At 40.6% G+C, this 25,781-nt stretch overlaps 1 protein-coding gene across 2 annotated transcripts in view; it reads right to left on the bottom strand.

Moving 5' to 3' along the window:
• The window catches only part of HTR2A (5-hydroxytryptamine receptor 2A), a 58,185-nt gene extending 34,126 nt beyond the window's left edge, over nt 1-24,059 (bottom strand). Inside the window, exons 1-3 of one of the 2 annotated variants that reach the window (XM_025364858.1) lie at nt 23,657-24,059; nt 22,479-23,220; nt 19,385-19,585 (exon numbers count right to left, since the gene is read on the bottom strand). In XM_025364858.1, coding sequence (XP_025220643.1) covers nt 19,385-19,585; nt 22,479-22,890 — 613 coding nt within the window. In that variant the 5' untranslated portion in view covers nt 22,891-23,220; nt 23,657-24,059. The remainder of the gene's footprint in view (nt 1-19,384; nt 19,586-22,478; nt 23,221-23,656) is intronic. The other variant, XM_025364859.1, reaches the window with a different exon arrangement.
• Nucleotides 24,060-25,781: the final 1,722 nt, after the last annotated feature.

The following is a 25,781-nucleotide window of genomic DNA, read 5'->3' on the forward strand; positions in this document are numbered from 1 at the left end:
CAAGTTCTTTTAACAAAGGAAAAAACTGAGATATACAGCCCATGTGCTGACAAAAGCCAGACAGTAGCCAAGGTTGCCTAAGTCTTAATACTCTGCTCATACTATCATGCCAGAGCAATCTCTTATCTATCCTCAAACTCTACATTACCATGTAGTATAGACACGTGCCTGCATGAGCTTGGTGCTGGAAGACATAACTTCAAAAGGATGCTAACTTATTGCTGTTTACTTGTACTAAATTAACTGAACCCATTATCCCTTCTGACATTGAGAATTACTTCAACTTAGCAGTCGTTGGACTTCAGCACATGCTAGAAGCTTAATGTGGAAGTGCAAATGCAACCTGATTCAGATTTCTTATTCCATCCTTGTGAAAAAGCTATTCCAAATCCATAAATTCAGTGGGTCAATTTTGACCTGAAAAAGCAAAATCAGTAATGAAAACATTGCCCCCTTTTATGATTATTCAATTCTACTTGAAGCAAGAGACTGGATGGAAAAACCACCTCTTTTGGTCCATCAGTTCTCTTTTGGTCTTATTTTATTGCCTAACTATTATAGGCTGCTGAGCCACTGATCAGGCTGCTAACTAAACAATTTTCTATCCTATACTTATCCATAATGGAAAAAGAAAATAAGCAATTTGGAAAATACATTATTTAGCATTACTCTTTCAATAGGGTCTAGGATTTAGTTTATTACACAAAGAGCCAACCCAATTTCAAAATAATTACAAAGTGTTAGTAAGTAAACTCTCCAGGTAGGCACACAGAGACATGAGTTGCAGATAACACTGCGTATATTGGTCAGGCCAGTAAGAGGTTTCAGTATTTTTCCCTGCATTTTTGACACCCAATTGGCTCGGAGTATGGCTCTGTGGGTCATGTGGAAACTTAGAAGTAGAATCTTTTGCCAACAGAACAAAAGCATCTTTGTTCAGAGGCTTGCTCACAATTTTAGGTGTTGAAACGCAACAGTAGAAAATGGAATTATAGAGCTGGAAAGGATTATCAAAATGTAATTTAATTCTAGACAAATCCCGCATAAGACATGATTTTCTGAACTGTTTCAGAAGACCGCCATGGAAATTACTTTAGTCATATCTTTTATTTTTCCTCTTTAAATTCTGATAAATATCTTATTAATGGACAGTGATATCTTTAAAATACCATGGTGTTCTTTCAAATCTGAGAAGGTACTTTTTTACTCTGACCAATTTGGAATGAAAACTACGCTTAAGTGTAGACTTTAAATCAAAGATAATGTGAGAGAAAATTATCAAAGTGATGTGCACCTGCTTAAGGAAATCAGAATTGGTTATCAATGGCCAGTTTTAACACTTATTAAGCACCTGTTTTGCTAGTGGTGAGGAACTCAAAGACAAATAAGACATAGCCCCTATCCTTGAGAGGTTAAAAATCTAGCATGCTGTATTGCATGGTTTATTTGACCACTCTATACTACTAATGGAAGTGCTAACATTAACAAGCGTATGTGCAAAAAGGATATATGAAAGCATTGGTTTAATACATTGCATCTCAATTAGTAATTATTATGAAAAATAACTTTGGAGTTGCAGGCTAGCTTCTCTTCTATAGTTGTATCAATTATATACTATATTATGTAGACTTGTTATGTCTAAGTTGGACTACAATTATGATTTGTTATGTCTATGTTTATTTGACCACTCTGTATACTACTGATGGAAGTGCTAACATTAACAAGTGTACATACAAAAAGTACACATGAAAACATTGGTCTAATACCTTGTATCTCTATTAGTTTAATACCTTGCATCTCTATATAAAAAAGCCCTGAAATTTAAAAAAGTGTACACGCAGTATAATTCATGAGTAGATGTTAAAAGTCTGCTCCAATCCTAAACTGATAGTTTAGGCAGTGCTTCTCAGAGTGTCCCAATTTTTGGGCTTCCCATTAGTTCCTACTCAGATTCTCTGGGAATGGGCCCTGAGAATATGTATTTCCCAGTAATTATTATTATTGTTATTATTATTTTGAGATGGAGTTTTGCTCTCGTTGCCCAGGCTGGAGTGCAATGGCGTGATCTCAGCTCATTGAAACCTCTACCTCCCAGGTTCCAGTGATTCTCCTGCCTCAGTAGCTGGAATTACAGGTGGCTGCCATCATGCCCAGCTAATTTTTTATATTTTTAGAAGAGACAGCGTTTCCTCATGTTGGCCAGGCTGGTTGCGAACTCCTGACCTCAGGTGATCCACCTGCCTCTGCCTCCCAAAGTGCTGGGATTACAGGCATGAGCCACTGCACCCGGCCGCTGCCATTGTTTCCTGACTTTGCCTAGAAATGTTAGCCTTCAGAGACAAATTCTCATTCAAAGGTGAAATGATCTTCAGTTATGAGTGATTATTTTTGCATCTATTTTACTTTCAAACTTGTCTGAGAATGGTCAGTCTGGATGTTTAGAAACACTTCACTTTCACAATTCAGTCATATTCTTGTCTTTCATTCAAATGTCCCCAAACATAGGCAGGTGAGCAAGTGCTGGCTAAGGCAGTTCACTGAGGAAAGGGCTAGGGGGAGAGTTCTGAAGGCCATAACCAGAATCTAAAGGAAGTTCATTCCCCTGAGGAAAATTCCCTATTAACACTGTTCCCATAATTGCTTTCACTTTTATGAGAAATGTAAACAGTCAAAAATGAAACCCCATTAATATAATGAAAATATTTCTTGCTGGAATTAATAAAACTCTGTCCTGCTGAGTTTAAAGCACCAAGTTATTGAAAAGACAAAAGTGCAACTTTCAGCTTTTGCCTGACAATTGGAACGTGGAATTCTCGTGGTATGTCTCTTATTCTTAGCTTCTGTCTACAACCAGCCTTGCCAAAACTATTTCCATGGAAACAGACATCAAATCTGAAAATATTGAAAAAGCTACCACGGGGATGATCATCTAGACTCATTTGCTATACTTTGCCAAGTAAGGTCGCGGGTGTAAAAAGGCGAGCACAGGCTGGCATCCTAGTATAAAAATGACTTTGCTATCAGGGAGAAACCACAAGGGCGTCTCAGGGAACCATGTTTCTTCCTTCTATTTCCCTATCCCTCTTTTGTTTCTTTTTCCCTGCCTTCTCATTTATTCATTCGTTCCTTCACCCAATATAATCGAGTTCCTATTTATGGTTAAATATATGTACACATACTTGTTTTCTCCCATGTAGGTCAGGAACTCTGATGCATGGTTTTCAGAGAGAAACCAATAGATACTCTCTGGCGTTCTATCTAGGAAGCATCTCTGTTTAAACCGATACAAACAATGGAAGGGTAAGGTTGGTGCCTTGTCATCCCTGGCATCTAACACAAAATGGCTCCATAAACATTAGGAATCCTGATGCCTGAACAGAATGGTTGGAGCTACAGTAGAACTCTTGAGGACTGGTATAGGAAATGTGTTGGAGAGTTAGAGTAGCTGAGAAACACAAAAGGAACCTCTTTTCCTTTGAGTGAAGAAGTCACAGGTGTGTGGTTGGGGAATTCAGAAGCCTGCGCCTAAGGTGGAAATAGTAGACAGAAAACCACAGTGCTTGAAGCACAACCAATAAATGAGGATCAACTCTCTTTATAACAGACAGGATTGAATATCTTCTCTCAGATGAAACAACTTTAATACATAACTGCACTTATCAAAGACAGATGGATTAATTGGTCTATTAGAAAAAGAACACCCCTGAGTAGAGAGACCTTTGATTTCTGTAACAACTGGGTTATCTCCAAAAGTTCTTTATTAAATGTATAATCTGAGTGGTTTCCTTGAATCATATGTACAGTGGGAATTAATTGCACAATGTATAAATTATGGGAATGTAGCCTGCAAATGTCACTCATATAAACCTTTATAGTTGTTCATTTGGGATTTAAAAAAGTTTGAAATATGGAAAGGAATCATGAATCCACCCCCACAGAAAATAAGGAAAGGTAGGAGAAAAATCAATTCGCATTTTTAAAGACCTTTTAAAAAGCAGAGAATGGCAAGCATTCATGATTGTTACCCTAAAGGTTCTTATTGACACATGCTAATATAAATTGAGCAAAAGGTTTTGTTCATCTTTACATGTCACCATAGCTAATGGTCCTAACTCATGAAATGAGTTACTAATAATTAAAGTTAATTTTAAAAGACAGCAGATAATTGGCTTTGAAGACATCACTTTTTAAAGTGCCACTATACTTCATGTTTCTCAGCTCCTCCTGGTTAAAACAAAAGCTATTATAGACCCTTAAACAGGGCCCTAGAATTCAAGGAAAGGTCAGAAAAATGCTGCGTTCTGAAATGAGAGCCAAGGAGGATCATCATAAAATGGATGAAAATGTTCACCTACAGAAATCTTCCTAGAAGTGACTCTTCAGCAGAAAGGTTTTGAAAATGTTTCTGATTAAAAACGTGGCTCCCTGTTCATCCAGGACTCCAAAATGGCTCTCCAAAAGTAATCAAAAACAAATACCCACAGCACAACTAGAGAAAGCAGGTGCTAATTTTGGAACTGTAATAGTAATGTATGTTATAACAATTTTGATGATTGACAAGACATACTGAAAAAGATGAGTATAACAGCTAAAAAGTCTTCAGCATTCTTTCCAGGGGAGAAGACATTCTGATTTTAGAAAACCGATCTTGCTTATCTAATCACAAATATCCCTAGAGTGGAAAATGGTGATTCATCAATGTTATAGAGTTACAAAAATATCCTTTAAAGAACATCTAAGTTCATATATCTCAATCTGTTGTTTATCAAGCCATATCATAATGTCTTTTTCCCATATTCTATCTTCAAAAGTTCTGGCCTATTCTCCATTTTCGCTGTTGAAATTCTGCCCATCCTTCAAGGTTCAACTCAAGCATCTCCCTCTTGACACAACCATCTCGGATCCCCAATTCTTGCGAGTTCTCTGCATTTTTATTATAATGGCAGATTCTGCTTTCTCTTAGAGTTAGCAGTTTCTCCATTCAATTGCTAGCCATTTGCTGTGTGCTTGTATTTTGATTCATATTTTTAACAAAAGTTCATGAGAATGTATCTGTCAAACCCTTTTGCTAGATGCTTTTTGTTCACTGAATCCTCACTGTGTCCCCCATATGCTTGTATAGTCCGTTATCCACTGTGGACCCTTACTAATTTTGCATTGTCATTTAATATGACCAGCTGAGAAGATTCTTTTATCAGGAAGGTGTGTCCCTGCAAGTGAATGGATCCAGGAAAATGGGTTCCTATTACATTCATTTTAAGTAAGTGAGTTTATTGTAATTTGAGTCATATAAGCCAACTTCCCAGAGTGCAGTCATCTCTGGATGAAGGGGAAAACATAGTAATCTAAACTTAAGTTGATGCCTAAACTGTGAAATGTGGGGATTCCACTAATGAGTAGCCATTGTGGTGAGACCCATGAGGCCCCTAGAAGCTATATTATACCCCTTCTTGTATATATTTTCCAAAAGCATCAAATTTAAAGAACAAAAAAACTGCCCTGAGATATGTGTATTACTCTATGGCAGAACTCAGATGAGAACGATTCTTGCAAGCTTCCCAAAGAAATCTCAATCTGAAACTAAAGCTCACCAGCTTGGTGGAGCAGGCGGAGTTGGGGAGAAATTCAAACTAAATCAACAGCTCAACAGCTTTTTCTTTTTTTTTTTTTTTTTTTTTTTAAACAGACCTTACTAACTAGGCTTTTCTAATTACAGCATGGTGGTATTAAGTAGACAAACAAAAGTGGTTTATTCTTATATAAAGGTTAGGCTTTTATTTAAAGTACCGTATGGGGAAAGTAATCTAAAACTTTTGAAACCAAGGGCATAAGGAAACAAATTTTTTTTTTTCAAAGTGCCTGCAGAGTCAGACTCCAGAAACTAATTTTTGTATGCAGGCGAACCTGGATAGGCATTTTCTATTATATAGTTTGTACTCAAGATGAAGTACATTTTCCGCTTTGCTTTCCATTCCTTGCTCTCTGAAAATTTGTGACCTAGTATGGGAATAAACTAATGATTATAATTGAATATGTGAAAAGAGAGAGAGATGGAGGGGTTTTGGAAGAATCAAAGCAGGCCAAGTACCTCCTTTATAGAAGGAAGGGGAAATGTGAAGGCTTCCTGGAAGAGGTGATATCAAAATCATAGGAAAGTAGAAAAGTAGAAGGCAGTTAGGCAAGAGGATGAGAAGACTTTTCAAGTAGAAGATTAAAAAATGAAAGTGTAGGAGTGAAATGACATGAGAATGATGGTAAATTTATTGTAGCTGGAGAATAAAAGGTGAGGCAATACACGGTAAGAGATGAAATAGAGGTATGGACCAGGACCTTATTTATGGGGACTTCATGCCTTTCATTTAAGGATCTGTACTTTATGGGGCAAGAGAGACACTGAAGAGTTTCAATCAGGAGAGTGATTTAGTTAAACCTGTTTCATATGGCTCACTTCACTGGCAAGATAGAGAATCAGAGCAACCATCCCGTGGACAGGGAAATGTTTGCAGTAGCACCAGAGAGAGATGATGAGGGCTGACTGGGAGGAGAAAACTGATCTAGGGAACAGTGAATAAGTTAAAAACAAAAGAACCACTCAACTGCTTGCATGTGGAGGTGAGGAAGAGGAGAGGAATTCTGTGAATCTAATGGGCTGAGTAGATGTTGATGGCCGATGCTAAGACAGACTTCAGGAGAAGAAACAGGTAGACAATGAGTAGAGATTTTCACCTGAGAAGTCTGGGGGACTTCTGGCTACAAGTGTCCATCAAGTAGTCGGATGCAGGGGGTTGAAGCCCTAGGAAGCACTAGTGTTCTAATAGCTGAACCCATGAAAAGAAAAGGACCCAGCAGAAGCAAGAATAAAAAATGAGAAGGTAGAGAATGGGTCCCTGGAGGATATTACCATTTAAGGAAGAGAAGAAAAGGAGTCTGGAAAAGCCACAGAGGAGGAAGATCTAGGGAGTGGGAAGGAGCTGAGGAAGTAGATGTGAAGACATCAATCCACAGAATCAAAAAATTGGATTAAACAGTAACAGTAGATGATTGGGTGCATATATGTGTATGTATACACATACGATTCTGTTTTTGTAGACCAAGATAGTATCTGAGCACAGGTTTATACTACCTCACCCCTAAAATTCTGTTTAATGATACAAAAGAATAAAAACAGAATTCCCAAAAAGAAAATGTCATTTTATTAGTATTTTTTAAATGATGGAAGAATTTCTGGAAGAGAGCAGATGGGATCTGGTTTAGAGGGAAACAGAACTTGAAGAAAGGACAAAAATAAATATAAGAAACTGCAGTAAATGTCAGCAGGGGTTTGAGGAATTGGCATGAAATGCAGGATCAAAGGATATACAGAAGGATGGGAATTGAGGGGCATTCTCCAAGGGCTGAAATCTGAGGGAGCTTTGCTTGGCAGTGCTCCTCTCCTGCCTATGCTCTGTGCTGGGGAGGAACAGCATAGTTCAAGGTTAATGCAAGAGCTGTGGGTGCTGATCCAGAGAGGCAGAGAGGGATGAAGGATAACTTCACTTTTATTCTCTATAGTCCTGAGCTGTTTGATTCTGTCATGTTGAGAATGTATTTGTGTATTACCTGAATAAATTATTGACATAGAAATAGTCTTTTGGATTGAATTGGAAATGCAGAAGGCCTTGGTGATCTTGACAAGAACAATAAAAGGGAAGGAGGCTGCAGACAATGTTGCTTTAAGACATGAATGAGAGGTGACAAAATGGAAAAAGCAAGGGTAAAATCTTGAGGAAATTAACACAAGTTGAAGAGAGATGGAGAGAAATCAAATTCTTGGGAAGGACAGGAGGTAGAGACAGGAAGTACAGAAGATCAGGGGTACAATTGGATGATGGGAGTAGAAAAATACAATTGTGCATGATGGTCTTTTCTTGGGGAAGAATGGGAAATGGTTATCTGCCTTAGACAGTGGCAATCAAAGGCTGTAAAAAGGATCTAAGTAGAAAAATCTAAAAAAATCCACTACCTGGCACAGTGGCTCATGCCTGTAATCCCAGCACTTTGAGAGACTGAGGTGTGAAGATTGCTTGAGCCCAGGAGTTTAAGATCAGCCTGGGCAACACATTGAAAGCCCATCTCTACAATAAATACAAAAATTAGCCAGGTGTGGTGATGTGCACCTATATTCCCAGCTACTGGGAAGGCTGAGATGGGAGCATCACTTAAGCATGGGAGACTGAGGCTGCAAGAAACCATACTCACACCCCTGCACTCCAGCCTAGGTGACAGGTAAGACCCTGTATCAAAAAGAAAAAAAATCCAAGAACAAATTCAGGACTGATAGCAATGAAGAAGAGGTTCTAGCCGAGATTGAAAACCACAAATAGGTGTGTGCCCAATTCATGGAGTGGAATTTTCTCCAGCAGGTCTGAGTTACTTGAGTATAGCAACAGTAAAGGCTGGTTTGTCAGAGCCATCCAGGTTGGGATTTGGTTAGGCCAATGAAGGAGTAGGATACTAGGACACAGAGGATGCTGGTAATAATAAACTGATCGGAGGATCCACCTTAGCTCCTCGCATGGTGACGATTCCTGTCTTTTAGCCCAGAAAAGACTTATCTGGAGAGAGTAGAAGACTCAAGAGCATACAGGCTCCTGATGCAGCCCAAGGGCAGGGAGTGGGCATGAAGGGGCAGCATGCAGATGTTGTTCCTCTGCTTTAAATAGCCAGAAGCAACACAAATCCCCTGTCCCTTCTCTTCCTCTTAGAAAGAATATTTAGCAAATGAATAAATAAATTCGTAGTCCATAAGCCAGGCCAAATCAACAGACTCACAAAGAATAAAGCACTTCTGGCCGGGCATGGTGACTCACGCCTATAATCCTTGCACTTTGGGAGGCCGAGGCAGGTGGATCACCTGAGGTCAGAGGATTGAGACTAGCCTGACCAACACGGTGAAATCCCGTCTCCAATAAAAATACAAAAATTAGCTGGGTGTGGTGGCGGGTGCCTGTAATCCCAGCTACTCAGGAGGCTGAGGCAGGAGAATCACTTGATCCTGGGAGGCGGAGGTTACAGTGAGCCAAGATGGCACCACTGCTCTCCAGCCTGGGTGACAGAGTGAGACTTCATCTCAAAAAAAAAAAAAAAAAAAGGCACTTCTTTCTTATGATCTGATCGTTTCTTAATTATTCACACCAGTTTCCAGTGGCTATGGAGTGTCTACGCTGTGCTAAGTGCTGTTTTATTGAGCGTGTTTTCCCAAAGCTGTAGTTGAAGTCTGCCATGCAGAGAGAAGTCAGCTGCCACTCTGGCAGGCTTTCAGTTGCCTGGGTCATTAAATGACTTCTTACCCATGGGCTAATGTCCTGAAGGACAGCCAAGGACATGTCTTTCAAGAGCAGAGATTTTTGTGATATTTTACCATATTGTACTTCTAAGTATGAGACAACTGGCCAGGCAAGGAGATGTCCCTAAATTCTCCTGCATCTGTGGGCAGAGGAGAGGAAAGGGTCACTGCACTCAGGGACAAGAGAACGGGTGGGCCAAGTGGTGGCCCTGCGGATCCTTTGTTTCAGGGTAGTGACAGGCATAGATGGCCACTTGACACTTGACAGCTCTCCAGCACTGCCATACTCTAGAGACAGCAGCACTTTCTCTCAACATGGCTGTGAACATCTCTGTTCCTGAATGCCAAGCCACTCAGCTGCAGGCTGGGGCAGTGCCTGGATCTCTTCCTGGACCTCTGGGGAGCGTAACGAAGCATGGCAGGGGCAAAAATAAAGGTACAACAAATGGAGGCAATTTCACTTCTTCCCCTCAGGAGAGAAAGTGAGAAGACAGAGAAACCAAAGGAGACTTGGATGAATTCAAGTTTCCGTTTGTATTCTGGTAGATGCTAACTTACAACATGATCTCCCAGCAGTGGAAGCGAGGACAGGTAACCCAAAGCCCTTTCTGTTCTGGTTGCCTGAATAGTCTCTGACGAATCTCTGTGTAAAGGAGTTGGGCATAAACCTGGAGGGTCCCAGGAGAGACAATCTCAAGTGGATTCTTCAGATCGTTTGTTTCAGGCTGTGGGGCTGGGAATGTCCTCCAGTGTAAAGGCTGACAGAACACCATCTGGTTTTGAGTCTGGTTTCCTCAGTTGATTAATTTTTTCAAGAATTTTTTTTTCCCAGAAGATATGGCATCATGGGAAAACATATTTCACTGTCATTCCTCTTGGACCTAAATGAGCATGCTATTTTTTCAACCTAAGTGCTTAGATTTTATGTTGTTACATTTGCTTATATACATTCACTTCATTCCATATAGAACTTGAGGTTGCTCATAAAAAAGAAATAAAAAATAAGACCAAAAAAGTGCAAAAAGTACGCCAGCCAAAAGGTCTAGAAAGTAGATATATAAAGTTACATGCAATTCCAAGTATAGTAGTTTTTGGGAAATTAGAGGCTGAGTTTTGAAACCCATAAGCAAATGAAAATGATCAGGGAAGTTTAAAAATGAGAAACTAATAAATCAGACAATAAAAAAAATCCTTAATTAAAAGTATGCTCTGGTGAATGAGTAGACAGATCAGTAGAAACAGTCAATAAACATACCTAAATACACATGGAATGCAGTAGATGACAAACGTGGTATATGAAATCAATGGGGAAACAAATGATGCGGGGACAGTAGGTGGCCATGCAGAAAAAGATAAAATTAGATCACAGGTTAATTTCTAAATGGTTTAAAGACTTAAATTTATAAAACAAAACCATAAAAGTAATGGGAGAAAACATTTAACTTTGCAGTGGAAAAGGCTTTTGTAGTAATGATTCAAAATTCAGAAGCTATAAGAGAAAGGAACATTTATAAATGAGACTCCATAAATCCATGTGGAAAAAAAACAAGTAATGTCAAGTGACAAGTGACAAACTGGGAATATACAAGAAAGCTGTGATAACACAAAGCGCTTAATCCCCTAATTTACCAATTAGGAAAAGGCCAAGAACTTTATAGACAAGAGTTCAAATTATACTGAAAACTTAACACTTATATGACAAGCATTACATTTACTCAATCTTTAAAATAACCTCATAAAGACAAAATAAATCGGCATCTATTATCTTTTCTCACATGGCATTAGCATATGAAATAGAATCCAAGAGAGATCCATCATGCAAACAGACCATAATATAGGTACTGTTACCATCACCATTTTATCACCAGGAACCCGAGACACAAGTGAAGTAACTTGCCCAAGGCCACACAGTTTAGGAGGAACAGAGCCAGGATTCACATCCAGATAGTGTGGCTCCAGACATTTTGCTTATATTCCCTACGTCCTACAGTAAAAGCCATGGACAGCCAATCATAGAAAACAAAACATAAACATAACATGAAACGATGTTAAACATGAATAAACTGGAAACGATGCTAAAACCCCCATATACTAAATCAACACAAAACTACAATGAGAGCTTATTTTCACTGTCCTTCAAAGATTCCTGAAACATCTGCACTGTCTAGGAAGGTAGGATTTGAGCTGCATGAAGGCAAGAGGTTAGGTCCGGTGACCTCAGCCTTCAGGTTAAGATTCTATGTAAGGTGTCACAGCTTGAGGGGAATGGCCCCAAATAAATGTAACACAGCTTGCCTTTCCTCCCATTACAAAAGTAATAATGCAGAAAATACATGATCATGTTTATCCTTGAGGGAAAAAAAATCTATTTAGACCGACGGTACTTCAAAATTACCCCATAAACTGCAAATATATTTCTGAAATGAAATGTCTGGAAAAGGAATTTAAAGTGGTATCTTTGGTTGCCTGTCAGAATATGACAATGTGAAAATAGTCATTTTCACCTTTTCTGAGATACATCTTTGCTAAAGACAGGAAATAAAGTAGCTTCTATTTTCTCTTCTCATGGCATTGGCATATGGAAAAAGGATACATCATGAAGTGTCCATTATGAGAAAGGAAACCATCCTGAGGAAAGGGTTTGCTCGTTTTATAGGTTGCGGTGAAGTCACAGTTACTGCTGATCATGGGAGGTAGGTTTATGAAGGGAAAATGAAACCCATAGAGAACACCAGGATCCCTCCCTCCCCACCCCCTAGGATTATTCTTAATCCAATGCTTCAATCTCCTGTCATTGCTGCTTTAGTCAGAAGCTCCCACACAGAACACAATTGATTTGCGATGATGTTCCTTTTCCTCAGAATTAGATGGAGTCCTTGGCAGGCAGTGAAGTGACCACACTGATAATGGTGAGCAAGGGAAAAGCAGCAGTACATTTCAGGAGTACTGAGTGCAGGAAAACCTGACTAATCTATGATGTGGTTACCACGGTAAAAATGTGTCAGATCCTTGCTAACTTTGAAAGTAGGCCGCCTCATCCAAGAAGCTGTCTTTGACCCATGATGCAGGTATAACAGCTGCATTCTGGATCATCTGAAACACTTTGGAATAAAAATATTTGTGACAGGCTGGGTGCAGTGCCTCAGGCCTGTAATCCCAGCACTTTGGGAGGCCGAGGCAGGTGGATCACAAAGTCAGGAGATTTGAGACCATCCTGGCTAACACGGTGAAACCTCGTCTCTACTAAAAACGAAAAAAAAATTAGCTGGGCATGGTGGCGGGCGCCTGTAGTCCCAGCTACTCAGGAGGCTGAGCCAGGAGAATGGAGTGAACCCAGAAGGCAGAGCTTGCAGTGAGCTGAGGTCGCACCACTGTACTCCAGCCTGGGCGACAGACCAAGACTCTGTCTTAAGAAAAAACACAAAACTATATAGAAATGCATAAGGAAAAAGATGACAATCCTACCATTCTTTCTAATTTAATCATCTTGATAAGTGTGAAATCTTTTGACAGATTCTCAGCACTTGTGTGTGTATTTGTGTCTGTCTATATACATACATCTATATCCCCACATATTATCCTATATTATTAGTTTACCAGAATGAGCTCACACCATGCATACCACCCCAAAACTTGCTGCTTGCATTTAATATCATGAACATTCCTTCACTTAAATACAGTGGTCCCCCTTATCTGAGGGCCATACATTCCAAGACCCCCAGTAGATGCCCAAAACCAAGGATACTAAACTTTATATAGACTTTTTTCCTGTACATGCGTACCTATGATAAAGGTTAATTTATAAATAAGGCACAGTAAGAGCTTAGCAGCAGTAAGAATTAAAGTATTAGTAAATGATTGAGTAAAATAAAGATGACTTCAAGCACTATGATGTCATGGCAGTTGGTCTGATAACTGAGATGGCTACCAAGTGACTCACAGGTGGATAGCATCTGCAGTGTGGATATGCTGGACAAAGGGAACATTCACATTCTGGGTAATATGAGGCAGGATGGTGGGAGAGTTTATCCCTCTACTTGGTATGGAGGGCAATTTAAAACTTTCAAATTGTCTATTTCTTGAATTTTCCACTTAACAGTTTCAGAGTGTGGTTAACTGGGTAAATAAAACCATGGAAAGGGAAACTCTGGATAAATGGAAACAACTGTAGTCTCAGTATTTTTAAGATGATCTAAATATTCTGCAATTTAGAGAAAAGTGATGTATCTCAACATAATCCAGCCTTTCCATTTCTTCCATTCTGAAGAAATTGCTGCGTTAAAGATCATTACATGTACTCTTGTTTTTCTATAGAATAGATTCTCTCAAGTGGAACTGGTAGGTCAAGTTTGAATAGCTTTTGCTAGATAGTCCAAGAATAAATAATTCACTTTTCCACAAGCAGGGTTTTGAGAGAGCGCATGTGGTACCATATTCAGGGCAGCGCTGGCTGTTTTCACTAACTTCATTTTGCCAGTTGGATAAGTGAAACATGTTACTGCATTGTTTCAGATTATATTGCCATGACTGTTAAAGAGGCTCAACATGTTTAATAAGTTTTATTGTCCATTTCATGTTATGTTTCTGTGAATTGCCTGAAATTTTAGTTTGCTTATTCTCTTGCTGTTAGATTGTTTCCTTTTCCTCTTTTTCAATCTGTTGCTATTTGTATCTTAAGGTTATTAATCCTTGGTCTGCCGATCATATACATTGAAATACTTTGCTTACACTGATTTTTGCCACATCAAACTTATATAACTGTTTATATATTTTTCTTTATGGCTTCTGCATTTTTTGACTTGCTTTAAAAGATCTGCTCTGCCACTAGGTAATTTAGAAATTATTGGAAAACCTGTGACTTGGGACTCAGGGTAATGAGGAAATAACTTAATGAGATTATTTACTTTAGATATATTAATAGAAATAACGTGATGATTTGCAATGGGACTGTAATCATGAGAGCAATGGAAGAGGCCCATAACAATTCAAACTAACTGGGATGGAGAAGGAAATGGAGACATTGTAAAAGTCAGTGAATGAAACAGTTCATTTAAAAAATGAGCTATTAAAATATGAATATAAGATGGAAGGGCTAAAACTGGTGTTGATTGTCACAAATGTGGGCAGGTCAAATTTCAGTATTAAAAAGGCAAAGACTCACAGATTTTGTTAAAAATAAATCTGTCCCTATGTTACTTGTGAAAATGCACATAAAGCAAAGCTACAAAAAACATATTAAAAATGAAAAGATGAGAAAATAGCTTGGGGAGAGTCAAACAAAAAAGGTGGAGTAATATTAGTACCACATAAAGCAGAATTCGAGGTCCCAAACCTGTCCTTGGGATCAGGGAGATAAAAAGCAGTTGGTGAGAGGGTACCAAGGTAGCCAGGATGTTAAGAAGTTAAGATTGTGGAGTGAAGGGAAGAGCAAGAAAGCAAGATAACACTATGAGCTACCTTTCTACTCAGGCACTTGCCAGTTTGTTAATTGAACAGATTGAGAGACCGAATAGCTAAAGAGAGTTAGCCGTAGTCTTACGATGTTGAGGATATAAAACTTGAAGTTCAGGGCTCCTCAAAATGGAGAACACGTCAGGCTTTCATCTGGGATCATGAAAAAATACATCCTAGGTGTAAAGGCAAACTGGAAATAGACTGGTTTTTATAAGAACCTTGCCTTAAATAAACTCAATCCCTTATTGGATTAAGGGGACCTGTGCTTACTTTAACTGCTGCCAATGCTAAAAGACTCCACTCTGAGAAAGACAGTATCAACAAAGCATCCAAACATTTTATTCCAGTGTCCAGTATTCAATTAAAAAGAATTACCAGGCATACACAGTACTCAATTTTAAAAAATTACCAGATGTACCAACAGACAGAATGAAGAAAAAAAAACACAACTCAGAAAAGAGAAGTCCCTAGGTCATCCCACAACCCAGAAAATAGATATCCAGATATTTGTGATTAATATTTAAGAAAATAGATGAAGACATGAAGAATTATTCTAAAAACCTGGAATCTATAAAGGATTAAATGAAAAAATCTAGAACTAAAAGTGTAGGAATTAAAATTAAGAAAACGAGATGGGTCTTAAGCAGATTAGAAGTAGCTGATGAGAGGACTAGAAACAGAAGAAGAAAAGTCAGTAAAACTATCTAAAGAAATAAGAGAAGAAAAATGTAGAAAATGTGGAAGTGTTTAACACTGCATGTTTTTTCTAATATGTGGGAGCTGAATGATGAGAACACATGGACACATGGTGGGGATCAACACTGGGGCCAGTTGGGGTGGCGGGGAGGTGGGAAAGTTAGCATCAGGAAGAATAGCTAATGGAGGCTGGGCTTAACACCTGGGTAATGGGATGATCTGTGCAGCAAACCACCATGGCACATGTTTACCTATGTAACAAAATCCTGCACATGTACCCCTGAACTTAAAAGTTGGAGAAAAAAGAAAAAAAAAAAAGTAGAAGTGTTTGAGTTATAAAGAACTTGGGTAAAAGGTTTAGCATACATGAAATTGGAGTCCCAGACATGAGGAAGAGAGAGAATGCAGCAGAAGCAATATTTGAAAAGATGATGGCCAAGTGTTTTCTCAAAGTGGCCAAAGTCACAAGTTTAAGAATCAATATATACACCATGCAGGATAAAAACAGAAACTAATTCACAATTAAGTACATCATGGTAAAGCTGCTAAAATAGAGACTGAATATTCTGAAGCAGCAGGGTGTGGCACAAGGCAATGCTTCTGAAGGAATAACAATAAGACTGACAGCTGGGTTCTTATAAACAAAAAATATAAGCCTGAAATGTTGGATTTGCCACCTATGAAGTGCTGGAAAAAAGATGACTGTCAACCTAGAATTTTATACTGAGCGAAAATGTGTTTGAAATGAAAGCAAAATAAAGGTGCCTAGGATAAGAAAAACAGAAAAAACTACATGATATTCTAGAGGAAATTCTTCAGGAATGAGGAACCCAGGCAAAATCACGAAAGTGAAGAAAACAATAAACAGCAACAGGGGTTAATATGTGAGAAACACTGAATAGAATGGCTATAATGATGTCTTACGGGTTTAAAAAAAAGACATTTAGTAAACAGGGAAAAACCTAAAAGACAACAGGGATAGATGGAGTTAAAAGGTTCTAAAGTTTTTGCACTAACCAAGAAGTGTTACAAGTAATAATTTGTTTTAGACTCGAAGGTCAATAAGGAATGTTGTAATCATTAATGTAATTTAAAACAATGGATGAAAGCTCATAAAGGGGAATGATGGATTGACAATTCTTGATTAGTCCAAAAGAAGGTAAGAATGAAAAGAAACTAGAATATAGAACAAAAAAGAAAATAGAAAGCAAATTGTAAGATAACAGATTTAAACCCAAATATGAGTTAACATTATATGTAAAAGGACTAAATACTCCAACTAAAAGACAAAGATTGGGTTAAAAACAAAACTTTATATGCTGTTTATAGGCTAACACTTTAAAGTCACAAAAGGTTTGAAAGTAATAGGATGAAATAAGATATATCCAAAAATGATAATCAAAAGAAAATTAACTATACTAAGATCAAATAGATATTAAGTCAAGAAGCATCACTAGATATAAAGTGGGACATTTAATGATAAAAGAATCAATTGTCTTCTCCTACCTTACTGTGAGAGATCTTTGAATGCATATCTTCTTCATCTTGGTCTATGCGTTGCCAAGCACATAATAGATGTACATTACAAGACTGGCCAAATGTGGGCTCAGTAATCCCAGTACTTTGGGAGGCCAAGGTGGGTGGATCACCTGAGGTCAGGAGTTTGAGACTAGCCTGACCAACATGGAGAAACTTTATCTCTACTAAAAATGCAAAATTAGCTGAGTGTGGTGGCACATGCCTGTAATCCCAGCTACTCAGGAGGCTGAGGCAGGAGAATCGCTTGAACCTCAGAGGCGGAGGTTGTGGTGAGCCGAGATAGTGCCATTGCACTCCAGCCTGGGCAACAAGAGTGAAACTCCGTCTCAAAAAGACTGGCCAAATGGATGGATGAATGATCCTTGCCCAGCATCACCACAGCCATTCCAGCCTGCCTGCCTCCTGTGGTGATAGTCTGCCTCTGGCTCTTTCTGGCTATCTTTTGGGCGGTGGAAAGAGCATGGGCTTTGGACTCCGATTGACCCATATTGACTCCTGATTATAAGCAATATCATCCTGTGCAACTGAGTTCTCTGCAGCTGATTTTCTTTAAGGGGTTTTGTATACTACTGGGTCTGTACTCAGTGCTCAGAAACTGTTACCTTACTACTGTTATCATGAAGCTTGAATGAGATGGGGGAGTCAGTGTGGCTGAGAAAAAGATGGTTGACCTTCTCAGCATTTGTCTCACCAGTGGCACAGTATATTAGGGTAAGACTATGGGCAGTGTATCAGGGTAAAAATAAATAGCTTCATTTGCTCCCTTTGCATTATATTCTTGATTCTCCTACTTATCACACTGACCACCCTGAAAACCTGTCTCAGTGGTCTTCAACTCTGACTGCTCCTTAGAATCACCTGGCCTCACCCTAGGCCATTAAATCAGAATGTTCCCCAGGAGTATTTTATATGTAACTGGCAATGAGTGGTTACTGGCCCTTCACTTTCTTGCTCCTAGTAGAATGAGTGCAACTTGCACAGTCCCAGAAACTACAAGCATTTTCTAGGAGCAAAAACTGTTTCCTAAGGACGGTGCAGAAAGAACAGGGCTTGGTGCTGGAAGTTTAGGGTCCTAGTCTTGCTGCAAGTGGGAGATATGACCCAATAAACCACAATACCTCTGTACTCTGGTTCCCTCATTTATCAAATAAACACCATAGAATCTTCTGTCTCAAACTGTAATGGGAAATTTAAAACAGAATGTAGGCAAGACTTTTTAAACATTTGAAAGCGACACAAGTGTGATTTGTTAGTGTTTCCATCAGATGTTCCCATCAGAATTCAACAGAATCCTCATTGTGCTGCTTACTGGCTGTGGGGCTTTGGACGGCTCATTTTGCTTTTTGAATCCCAGTTTTTCCTCTTCTATAAGATGGAGCTACCTGCTCTTCAAATTGCATAATAGTTCCCATTGCTAGCAGCAAAGTAAACAATGGGAACTAAAAAACACAAGATATTGTATCATTGTGTTGGCTCTTATTATTGGTACTATTATCCAATGCTGTGGATAAGCTCACTCAAGCCCTTGATTTCAAGCGGTGGAATCTCAGTCTCTCATATTAGCAGATGCTGGCACCAGCGTGGCCATAAGCAGGTGCAACACTCCTGCCTGACAGGCTTTTGGATTTTAAAATGAATGTCAGAGAATCGTTGGTTACCAACCAAGCCGCCGAGGTTGACAGATACAATGCACTTCACTGCCTGAGACCTGCCCCCTTAGCTTCCCTTCCCTTGGCTTTTCTCACTGTTAGGTGTGTGACAGAAGATCAATACTGGCAACAGATGAATGTATGTGATCAACTTAACAGAAGCGGGTTGAAATCCTTTGGTGTGTGGTATCATAAAAGGAGGAAGGTCATTAAGGACACCGGGGCAGACTGAGAAGCAGCCTTGCCCCAAAGCAAATCCTGGCACTTTCCTCTGGCCCACCTTTCCCCTCCAAGCTTCAGCACATGGTACCTTTCTCTAGAGCCCAGAGGCTTTATGTTCTCTAACACAGTGGTCTGCATCTTTACGTTGACCGTAAGTCCAGTGATTATAAAAGTTGAGGTCTTTGGGAAACCCAATAATTAGAGTCGTGGATTTGAAAGTAAGAAATAGGGAAAACACAGTTATTTCTGATTTTTTTTGGCTCTACTGTTTATAGTCTTGCCTGTGCAAAGCAATACAAATTGATGTTGTCAGCCAGTGACATAAACAGATTTTTCTTTCCTGAAGCGAATCTGATAATTACGATGTTGTAACGTATCTTGTACCACCCAAAACAGTAGATTGAGGATGTCAGGTTTCAGTACAACAAAATGGAACAAGTCTTTTCAGAAAGCACGAACTGTCATTTCAAATGAGACTCTGAAATATGTTCCCACTTACCTACTGATATGGTCCAAACAGCAATGATTTTCAGAAATGCCTTAGTTCTGGAGTTGAAGCGGCTGTGGTGGATGGGATTCTGGATGGCGACGTAGCGGTCCAGCGAGATGGCGCAGAGGTGCATGATGGAGGCCGTGGAGAAGAGCACGTCTAGGTAAATCCAGACCGCGCAAAGCTTGCTGGGCAGAGGCCACCGGTACCCTACGAGGGCAGAAGGTTGGTGTCAGTGAGCAACCTTGTGCCTCCTGGAGCATGCGGATCCCTACCCTATGACAATTTCCAGCTCTGGGACAGGCACAGGTGATGGCAAAGGACAACACAATATATTTTTAGTATTTGAAAAAAAGCCCACTGGCAACTGTACTTAAATATGATAAGCTAGCACTGGCTGATGAATGCAGGGTTTGAACATTTCTAGCGTCTGGAGTTATGTGAGTGTGGCATGGAAACTCAGATTGTCTCTATTTGGGGGTTCTCTTTCTTCCCCCTTACACCTGGCAAAACTTTTCTTAATGGCTTATGTCAAAAGTTGTGTTTTGGCTCCTCTTCTGGAGCACCTCTCACCCTGTACTGTCAGGATTTAGTCACAGATTCTCTGGATTGTATTTCCCTGAGGTTAATCTCACCTCTTAGTCATTATTATAACCATCCAGTCCCATACAGTGATGGCAATAAATTGCATTGGTGCAAATGACTAAATGATTAAAAATTCAGATTGTGAATATGTCTGTTTGTAAAAATGAAAAATAATGATCTAATAATGCTTTGGGTGCCAAACTCAAATTTAGGGTATCTGTAGGGAGAGGTGAAGACAAGGGTGAAGAAAAATAAAGGAAGGTGTCCTTGCTCTGAGCTTTGTTTTAGGGAAGCATTTCTCAAACTTTAGTGAGCATCAGACTCTGCCATGCCTCTTACTGCTGGACCTCCCTCCAGAGGTTCTGATGCAGTTAGTCTGGAGCAGGCTGTAGAATTTGCATTTGAATTAGCAAGCTCCAGGGTGATGCGGATGCTGCTGGTCCAGGGACCACGCTATGTGAACAGCTGCTTTAGGGTGGTGGCTCTCAATCTTGGCTGCACATCAGAATCAGCTGGAGAGCTTTAGAGAAGGTCCTGATGCCTGTGCCAAATCCAGCCCAATTAAATCATCTTTGGAGGGGGGGCTGAGGTGGACATCAAATGTCAAAGCGTTTGCAAAGCCTTTTCCAAGCTCCCCAGACAATTCCAATGTAAGAGACACTGCAGGTCACCTGCTGTATGAGGAAGGTTAGAGTGTGCCTTATGGACATAAACAAAGTGTCCTGGTTTTGTGTTTTGGAGGTAGATCAAGCAGTTATATAAACTTTAATTAGTTTTGATCGCTGCATAAGCAGCGGAGTTAGATCTGCCTGCATGTGAGAAGGAAAATTTGAAAGTCTACTTTTCTTATTACAGACCCACAAAGCTGAACAAACTCCAACGCAAACGTACACTCTCTACCAAAATGCCACAGGAGATACTTAGACCAGTAAAGAGCGTAGGTACAAGCCTAATTTACATCCATTCACTTAGATTATTTGCAAAGAGCTTGAGCTGAAATGAAAGCCTTTTCCTTTGCAGCGCCTGATGGGGGAAACCACACTCTCTGTTCGAAACAGATGGCCCTCGGAGGGGTTTTCTCCGCAAGCAGGCAGCCCAGGCCTCAGTCCGTGTTTCCGATGCGGGATAAGGAGGGGGCATTTCCTTGTAGGAGAAGCCTCATGCCCCACGCCCCGTGGACTGGGCGAGGCGGGAGGAGCAGCTCAGGGAGGGGCGGGGCTCCGGAGGGAACAGGCTGCGCTCAGAGCGGCGGCCGCCAGGGGGCGCCCTTGCTCCCCAAGCGGGTGACGCCTGGGGTCACCCCACCCTCCAGCCGCTGTTTTGGTTCCTGCTCTGTCACTCCTCCTACCCCCACTGGAGTTTGCCCCCTAGGGGAGGGGGTTTGGGAAGGGGAGAATCTTCCCCAGGATGCCGGGGAAAGGACAGGCAAATTTAATGAAATCATTCTGGTGTGGCATTTAAATGGTCAAGCGAAGGCTGGACTTGCAATGAGAATTACCAGCTTTGTGCAAACTGGCGCCTGCTCGCCCTTGCCTACCGCCTTCCTTCTTCACACTCTCCAGGGCTGGGTTGATTTTTTAAAAAATCTTAGCCCCTAAGACTTGGCCAGAAAATTTCCCCTTAAAGATAGCTATCATAACCTGTCTCTAAGCTCTGGGGTGACTGCTGCTCGTGCCTGTGTCAGCAGTCACAATAGTCTCTCTCTCCTTTAAGGAGGTATCTGGCTGTATTACTCATAATTTGGAAAGAATATCACATTCTGGTCCCTTGCTGAGAGGTTTGACTGTTTCAAACTCTATTGAGAAGAAAGCAAGATTAATCCCTTCCCATTTGTTTCCCACCCTCCTCCAAACCAGACGGGAGGAGTGTATGCATATGCATTTTTAAAGAGTTGAGGATATAATTCAAAGGCACATTTCCAAATTAGCTTCTCTGGGCAGGGAACAATTAAAACTGGAGTAATTCATTTATTCTAATGGAGACTCTGCATATTTTAACATAAAACCTACTGCACCACTAATGTCCTCCCTGCAAATGTTCAAGGTAATTGGGAAGGCTTTATCACTCCATTAGAAGTGCCGAAAACTGTGTGACAAAGATGAAACTGTTCTGTCCTGAAGGCTGGAATATTGGTTGGGAATATAAAGGAGCAAAAATCAAGTAGATTCAGAATGACGGGTAAGTTACTGGTTTATGACTGCATCGGGGTAATTTATAAAAATGTCTACATTAAATGTACAGGTTTTAAAGCACAAAACTTTCCAATGATCATTTTTACACAGGATGTACATGTTTTAAAGCACGAAACTCTCCAATGATCACAGGTCATAGACTGTCTGATTTTTATGTGAAATCCCATTTTAAGAGTAAAATATAAGTAACATAGTAGACCCTAGTCTATAAATAAAGCCTTCTATTTATCATTTGTTTGCCTCCTGAGCCCCATCTCATCTGCTGATGGCATGCACATGCTCTTTATTACCAGTGCGAGTACAGCTGGGAAACTAATGCCACTCACCATACAGGATGGTTAACATGGACACGGGCATGACAAGGAAACCCAGCAGCATATCAGCTATGGCAAGTGACATCAGGAAATAGTTGGTGGCATTCTGCAGCTTTTTCTCTAGGGACACTGCCATGATGACGAGTATGTTTCCAGCAATGGTTAGAATAATCACTACAGCTGTCAATAAAGCAGACCAGTTTTTTTCCTGGAGATGAAGTAAGGAGAGACACGATGGTGAGAGGCACCCTTCACAGGAAAGGTTGGTTCGATTTTCAGAGTCGACTGTCCAGTTAAATGCATCAGAAGTGTTAGCTTCTCCGGAGTTAAAGTCATTACTGTAGAGCCTGGTGTCTTCATTTAATTGCATTAAGGAGTTCGTAGTTGAGCTCAAAGAAGTATTTTCTTCACAAAGAATATCCATGTCTAAGCCAGAACTTGTAGCAGATGAGGTGTGGAAGGACTAACACGTTATAGCCTCTGCTCACCATTCACCTTGATGTCCCCATGCTCTGTAACACTGAGACTGGTGTACATGCTGGTCTCCCGGGGCTGGATTTTTGTCTTCCATTATTACAATTATTACAATGATAAAGAACCGAACTGTGGTGGCTCTAAGTTTTCTTCATTCACAATTTTAGGAGGTCCACGGTTTGATTTTATTATTTTCTCGGCAAAGCGAGGACAAAAAAGCAGAATGAACTTTTAGCATAGAGGTTGCAGGTTTTTTTGAGCATTTGGGGAGATAAATGTCCTGGACAAAGAAGAAAAGTTTTATAACTACTGGGACTCTTGTTTATATCTCATTTTGTTGGTTATGCCGATAGTACTAGTTTAGCCACAGTATTATTAAAATAGCATGCAATCAGAAACAGTGGGGATGTACACATTCTACATTAAGAAAGTCAATTAAAAATACATCCAGTGTTAATCCCATAGTAATTGGATGTACTTTGGGTTACAGTTCTCAGCCATTCTTAGGCTGAATTGCCACAGCTGCCGTCAGGAATTTCAGCTCCCACAATGTTGCTTAGCTAATAAAAGGAACACAAAAAAAGTCTTAAGTAAAGATTAGCAGACAACTTTGCTCACTAGAAATTCTCACTGAAATGATTACATGTTGGCCAAGCATGATTTCAAACCGGAAAGAAAATTACATAGCAATAAAATATAGCGGCACGAGAACTTACATTTGTCTTCAGGGTCCACACATGAGATGCAGCGAGTCACAGAATAACAAGTGTATAACTCACAGTAATTAAACTGGTGTAGAATCCCCTCTTCTTGATCTTCCACCAGCATAATATGATAGTAATTTGGTTTCTGTTTTGCTGACTTCAAAAACTGCATGCAAGAGCCGAGCCAGCTCCCGCACTGCTAGGATCCTGTTGGCTTCCTCTGGCACGGCTCGGCTGGGTTCCTCCCTCCCTGTGCGGCTCGCCTCAGCAGGCACACATTTAGAAATCATTCACGAGCCCCTCAAAGTCACACAAAAGAACTGCACGGGAAAGTAGGAAGAGCTGTCTGCACCAAGGGACTCCTGGTTTCCACGGGAATGGAGTAGCTCTCTGGCTGCCTCGTTCACTTCGTCAGACCTCCCTCTATGTGTATGTCATAAGCTGCAAGGTAGCAACAGCCAGGAGGGCGGACCAAATAGGCTTTTTCTTCTCCCTCTTTTTGCTACATATTAATATTGGGAAGTTTTCCTTTGCTTTTGAGAGAGAGAAACTGGAGAAATGGCCTTTCGTGCAGATTCCCATTAAGGTGGGTAAGTGGCACTGTGGTAATTTTTTAGGCTGAAGGGTGAAGAGAGAACATAAATAAGGCTGAAAAACAGTACGTCCTGGGAGTGCTGTGAGCGTCCCGCACTTCCATCCAAAGCCAACAGTGTTTGTGTCCAGAGTGGAATTACTGACGTTGGCCACATGGGCTCAGGGTGGCCAGGCACATCTATGGTGATAACTCTGATTCACTATTAGCACTATATTTAATAGATATGCCATTGAACTGGCTTATTTTCTTCAGCAGAAGTATGCCACCCAGATGTTATTCAAAACCTCACATGTGGTAGGAAATAAGTTGGTTTTGCAGTACCAACTTTTTCCCCCACCGGTAATGACAACTTGCCTTACTTGTAAAGAAAGCCCTTTCCCAAGTAGGTTTCTCAAGGAAGCAGTTCGATCTCTCTATTTTTGCAGGCATGAAAATATTTTCCTCAATAGTTGGGTTTTTCTGGAGTTTCATCACCTTCTGTTCTTCACGTTCTCCCTAGACAAATTCAGTTACTCTCATGGCTTCAATATGTTTGTGGCCAAGTCTGTACCTTCATAGCTGATTATTTCCCTCAGTTCCAGACTTAAATCTCCAGCTGCCCATTGGCTCCTTCCATGATAGCCTATGAGACCTCAACCTCAGCATCTTCCCTCACTGTCCATCCCCCTGCCCTGCTCTCAGTGCTTGTTCCTACCCATTCACTTGCGTGATGGAATCACCACCTCTTCAGACAGCTGCTGTTATCTATAACTCTTCATTCTGGCTGCCAGATCCCACTTAGTCTCCAGCGCTACCTCTGTATGCATATTTCTCACATGTCCTCTCCTGCAGCCTGCAGCTCGCAGCCTGTGGTTGAGACCTGGGCCATCCATTTCCTGGGTGGGTACCTTAGTGTCCCCCTCACTGCCCTGCCTGCCACCCTCCTACCCCTCCATGTCAAATGTGCACACTGGCGAGCAGGCAGCGGAGAACACAGACCTTCGAGTTCCTTGGTTTTGAATCCTAGCTCTGTAACTCATAAACAGTAGAATCTGGCATCATCTAGTTGCTCCCTTTAAAGCTCAGTCTTCTCACTTGTAAAATGGGATAATGGTGGTACTTTCCTCATAAGATTGTAGTGAAGCTAAAATGAGATAATGTGTGTGAGTATTTGGCTCATGTCTGGCTTACAGGGAGTTCTCAAGGAATGTCAGCCACTTTCATTCTTACTGATATTCTTACTGATACTATTTAATGACAGAATTGGCATCACTCCCATGCCTGCACTCCTGCAGTCCCTTCCATGTGGGGCACATGACACTTCTCTTCATCTACCTGTACCCTGCTTGCCCCACTTTGTGGGCCTGGACTCTGGTTACTCTCCCAGTCAGCCTATATGCAGACTGAACTTACATGTTTCTGACCATTTTTATGTCTCTGTACTTGTACTTCCCTGTGCCTGGAGTGCTCTTATCATTCCTTGTGTGTGTGTGCGTGTGTGTCCAGCTGGCAAATTCCTGCTCAGTTCCAGAGCAGCTCTGGATCCCAGGCCTATCACTCATC

Source organism: Theropithecus gelada, chromosome 17 (assembly GCF_003255815.1).
Source record: "Theropithecus gelada isolate Dixy chromosome 17, Tgel_1.0, whole genome shotgun sequence".
Taxonomy (NCBI): domain Eukaryota; kingdom Metazoa; phylum Chordata; class Mammalia; order Primates; family Cercopithecidae; genus Theropithecus; species Theropithecus gelada.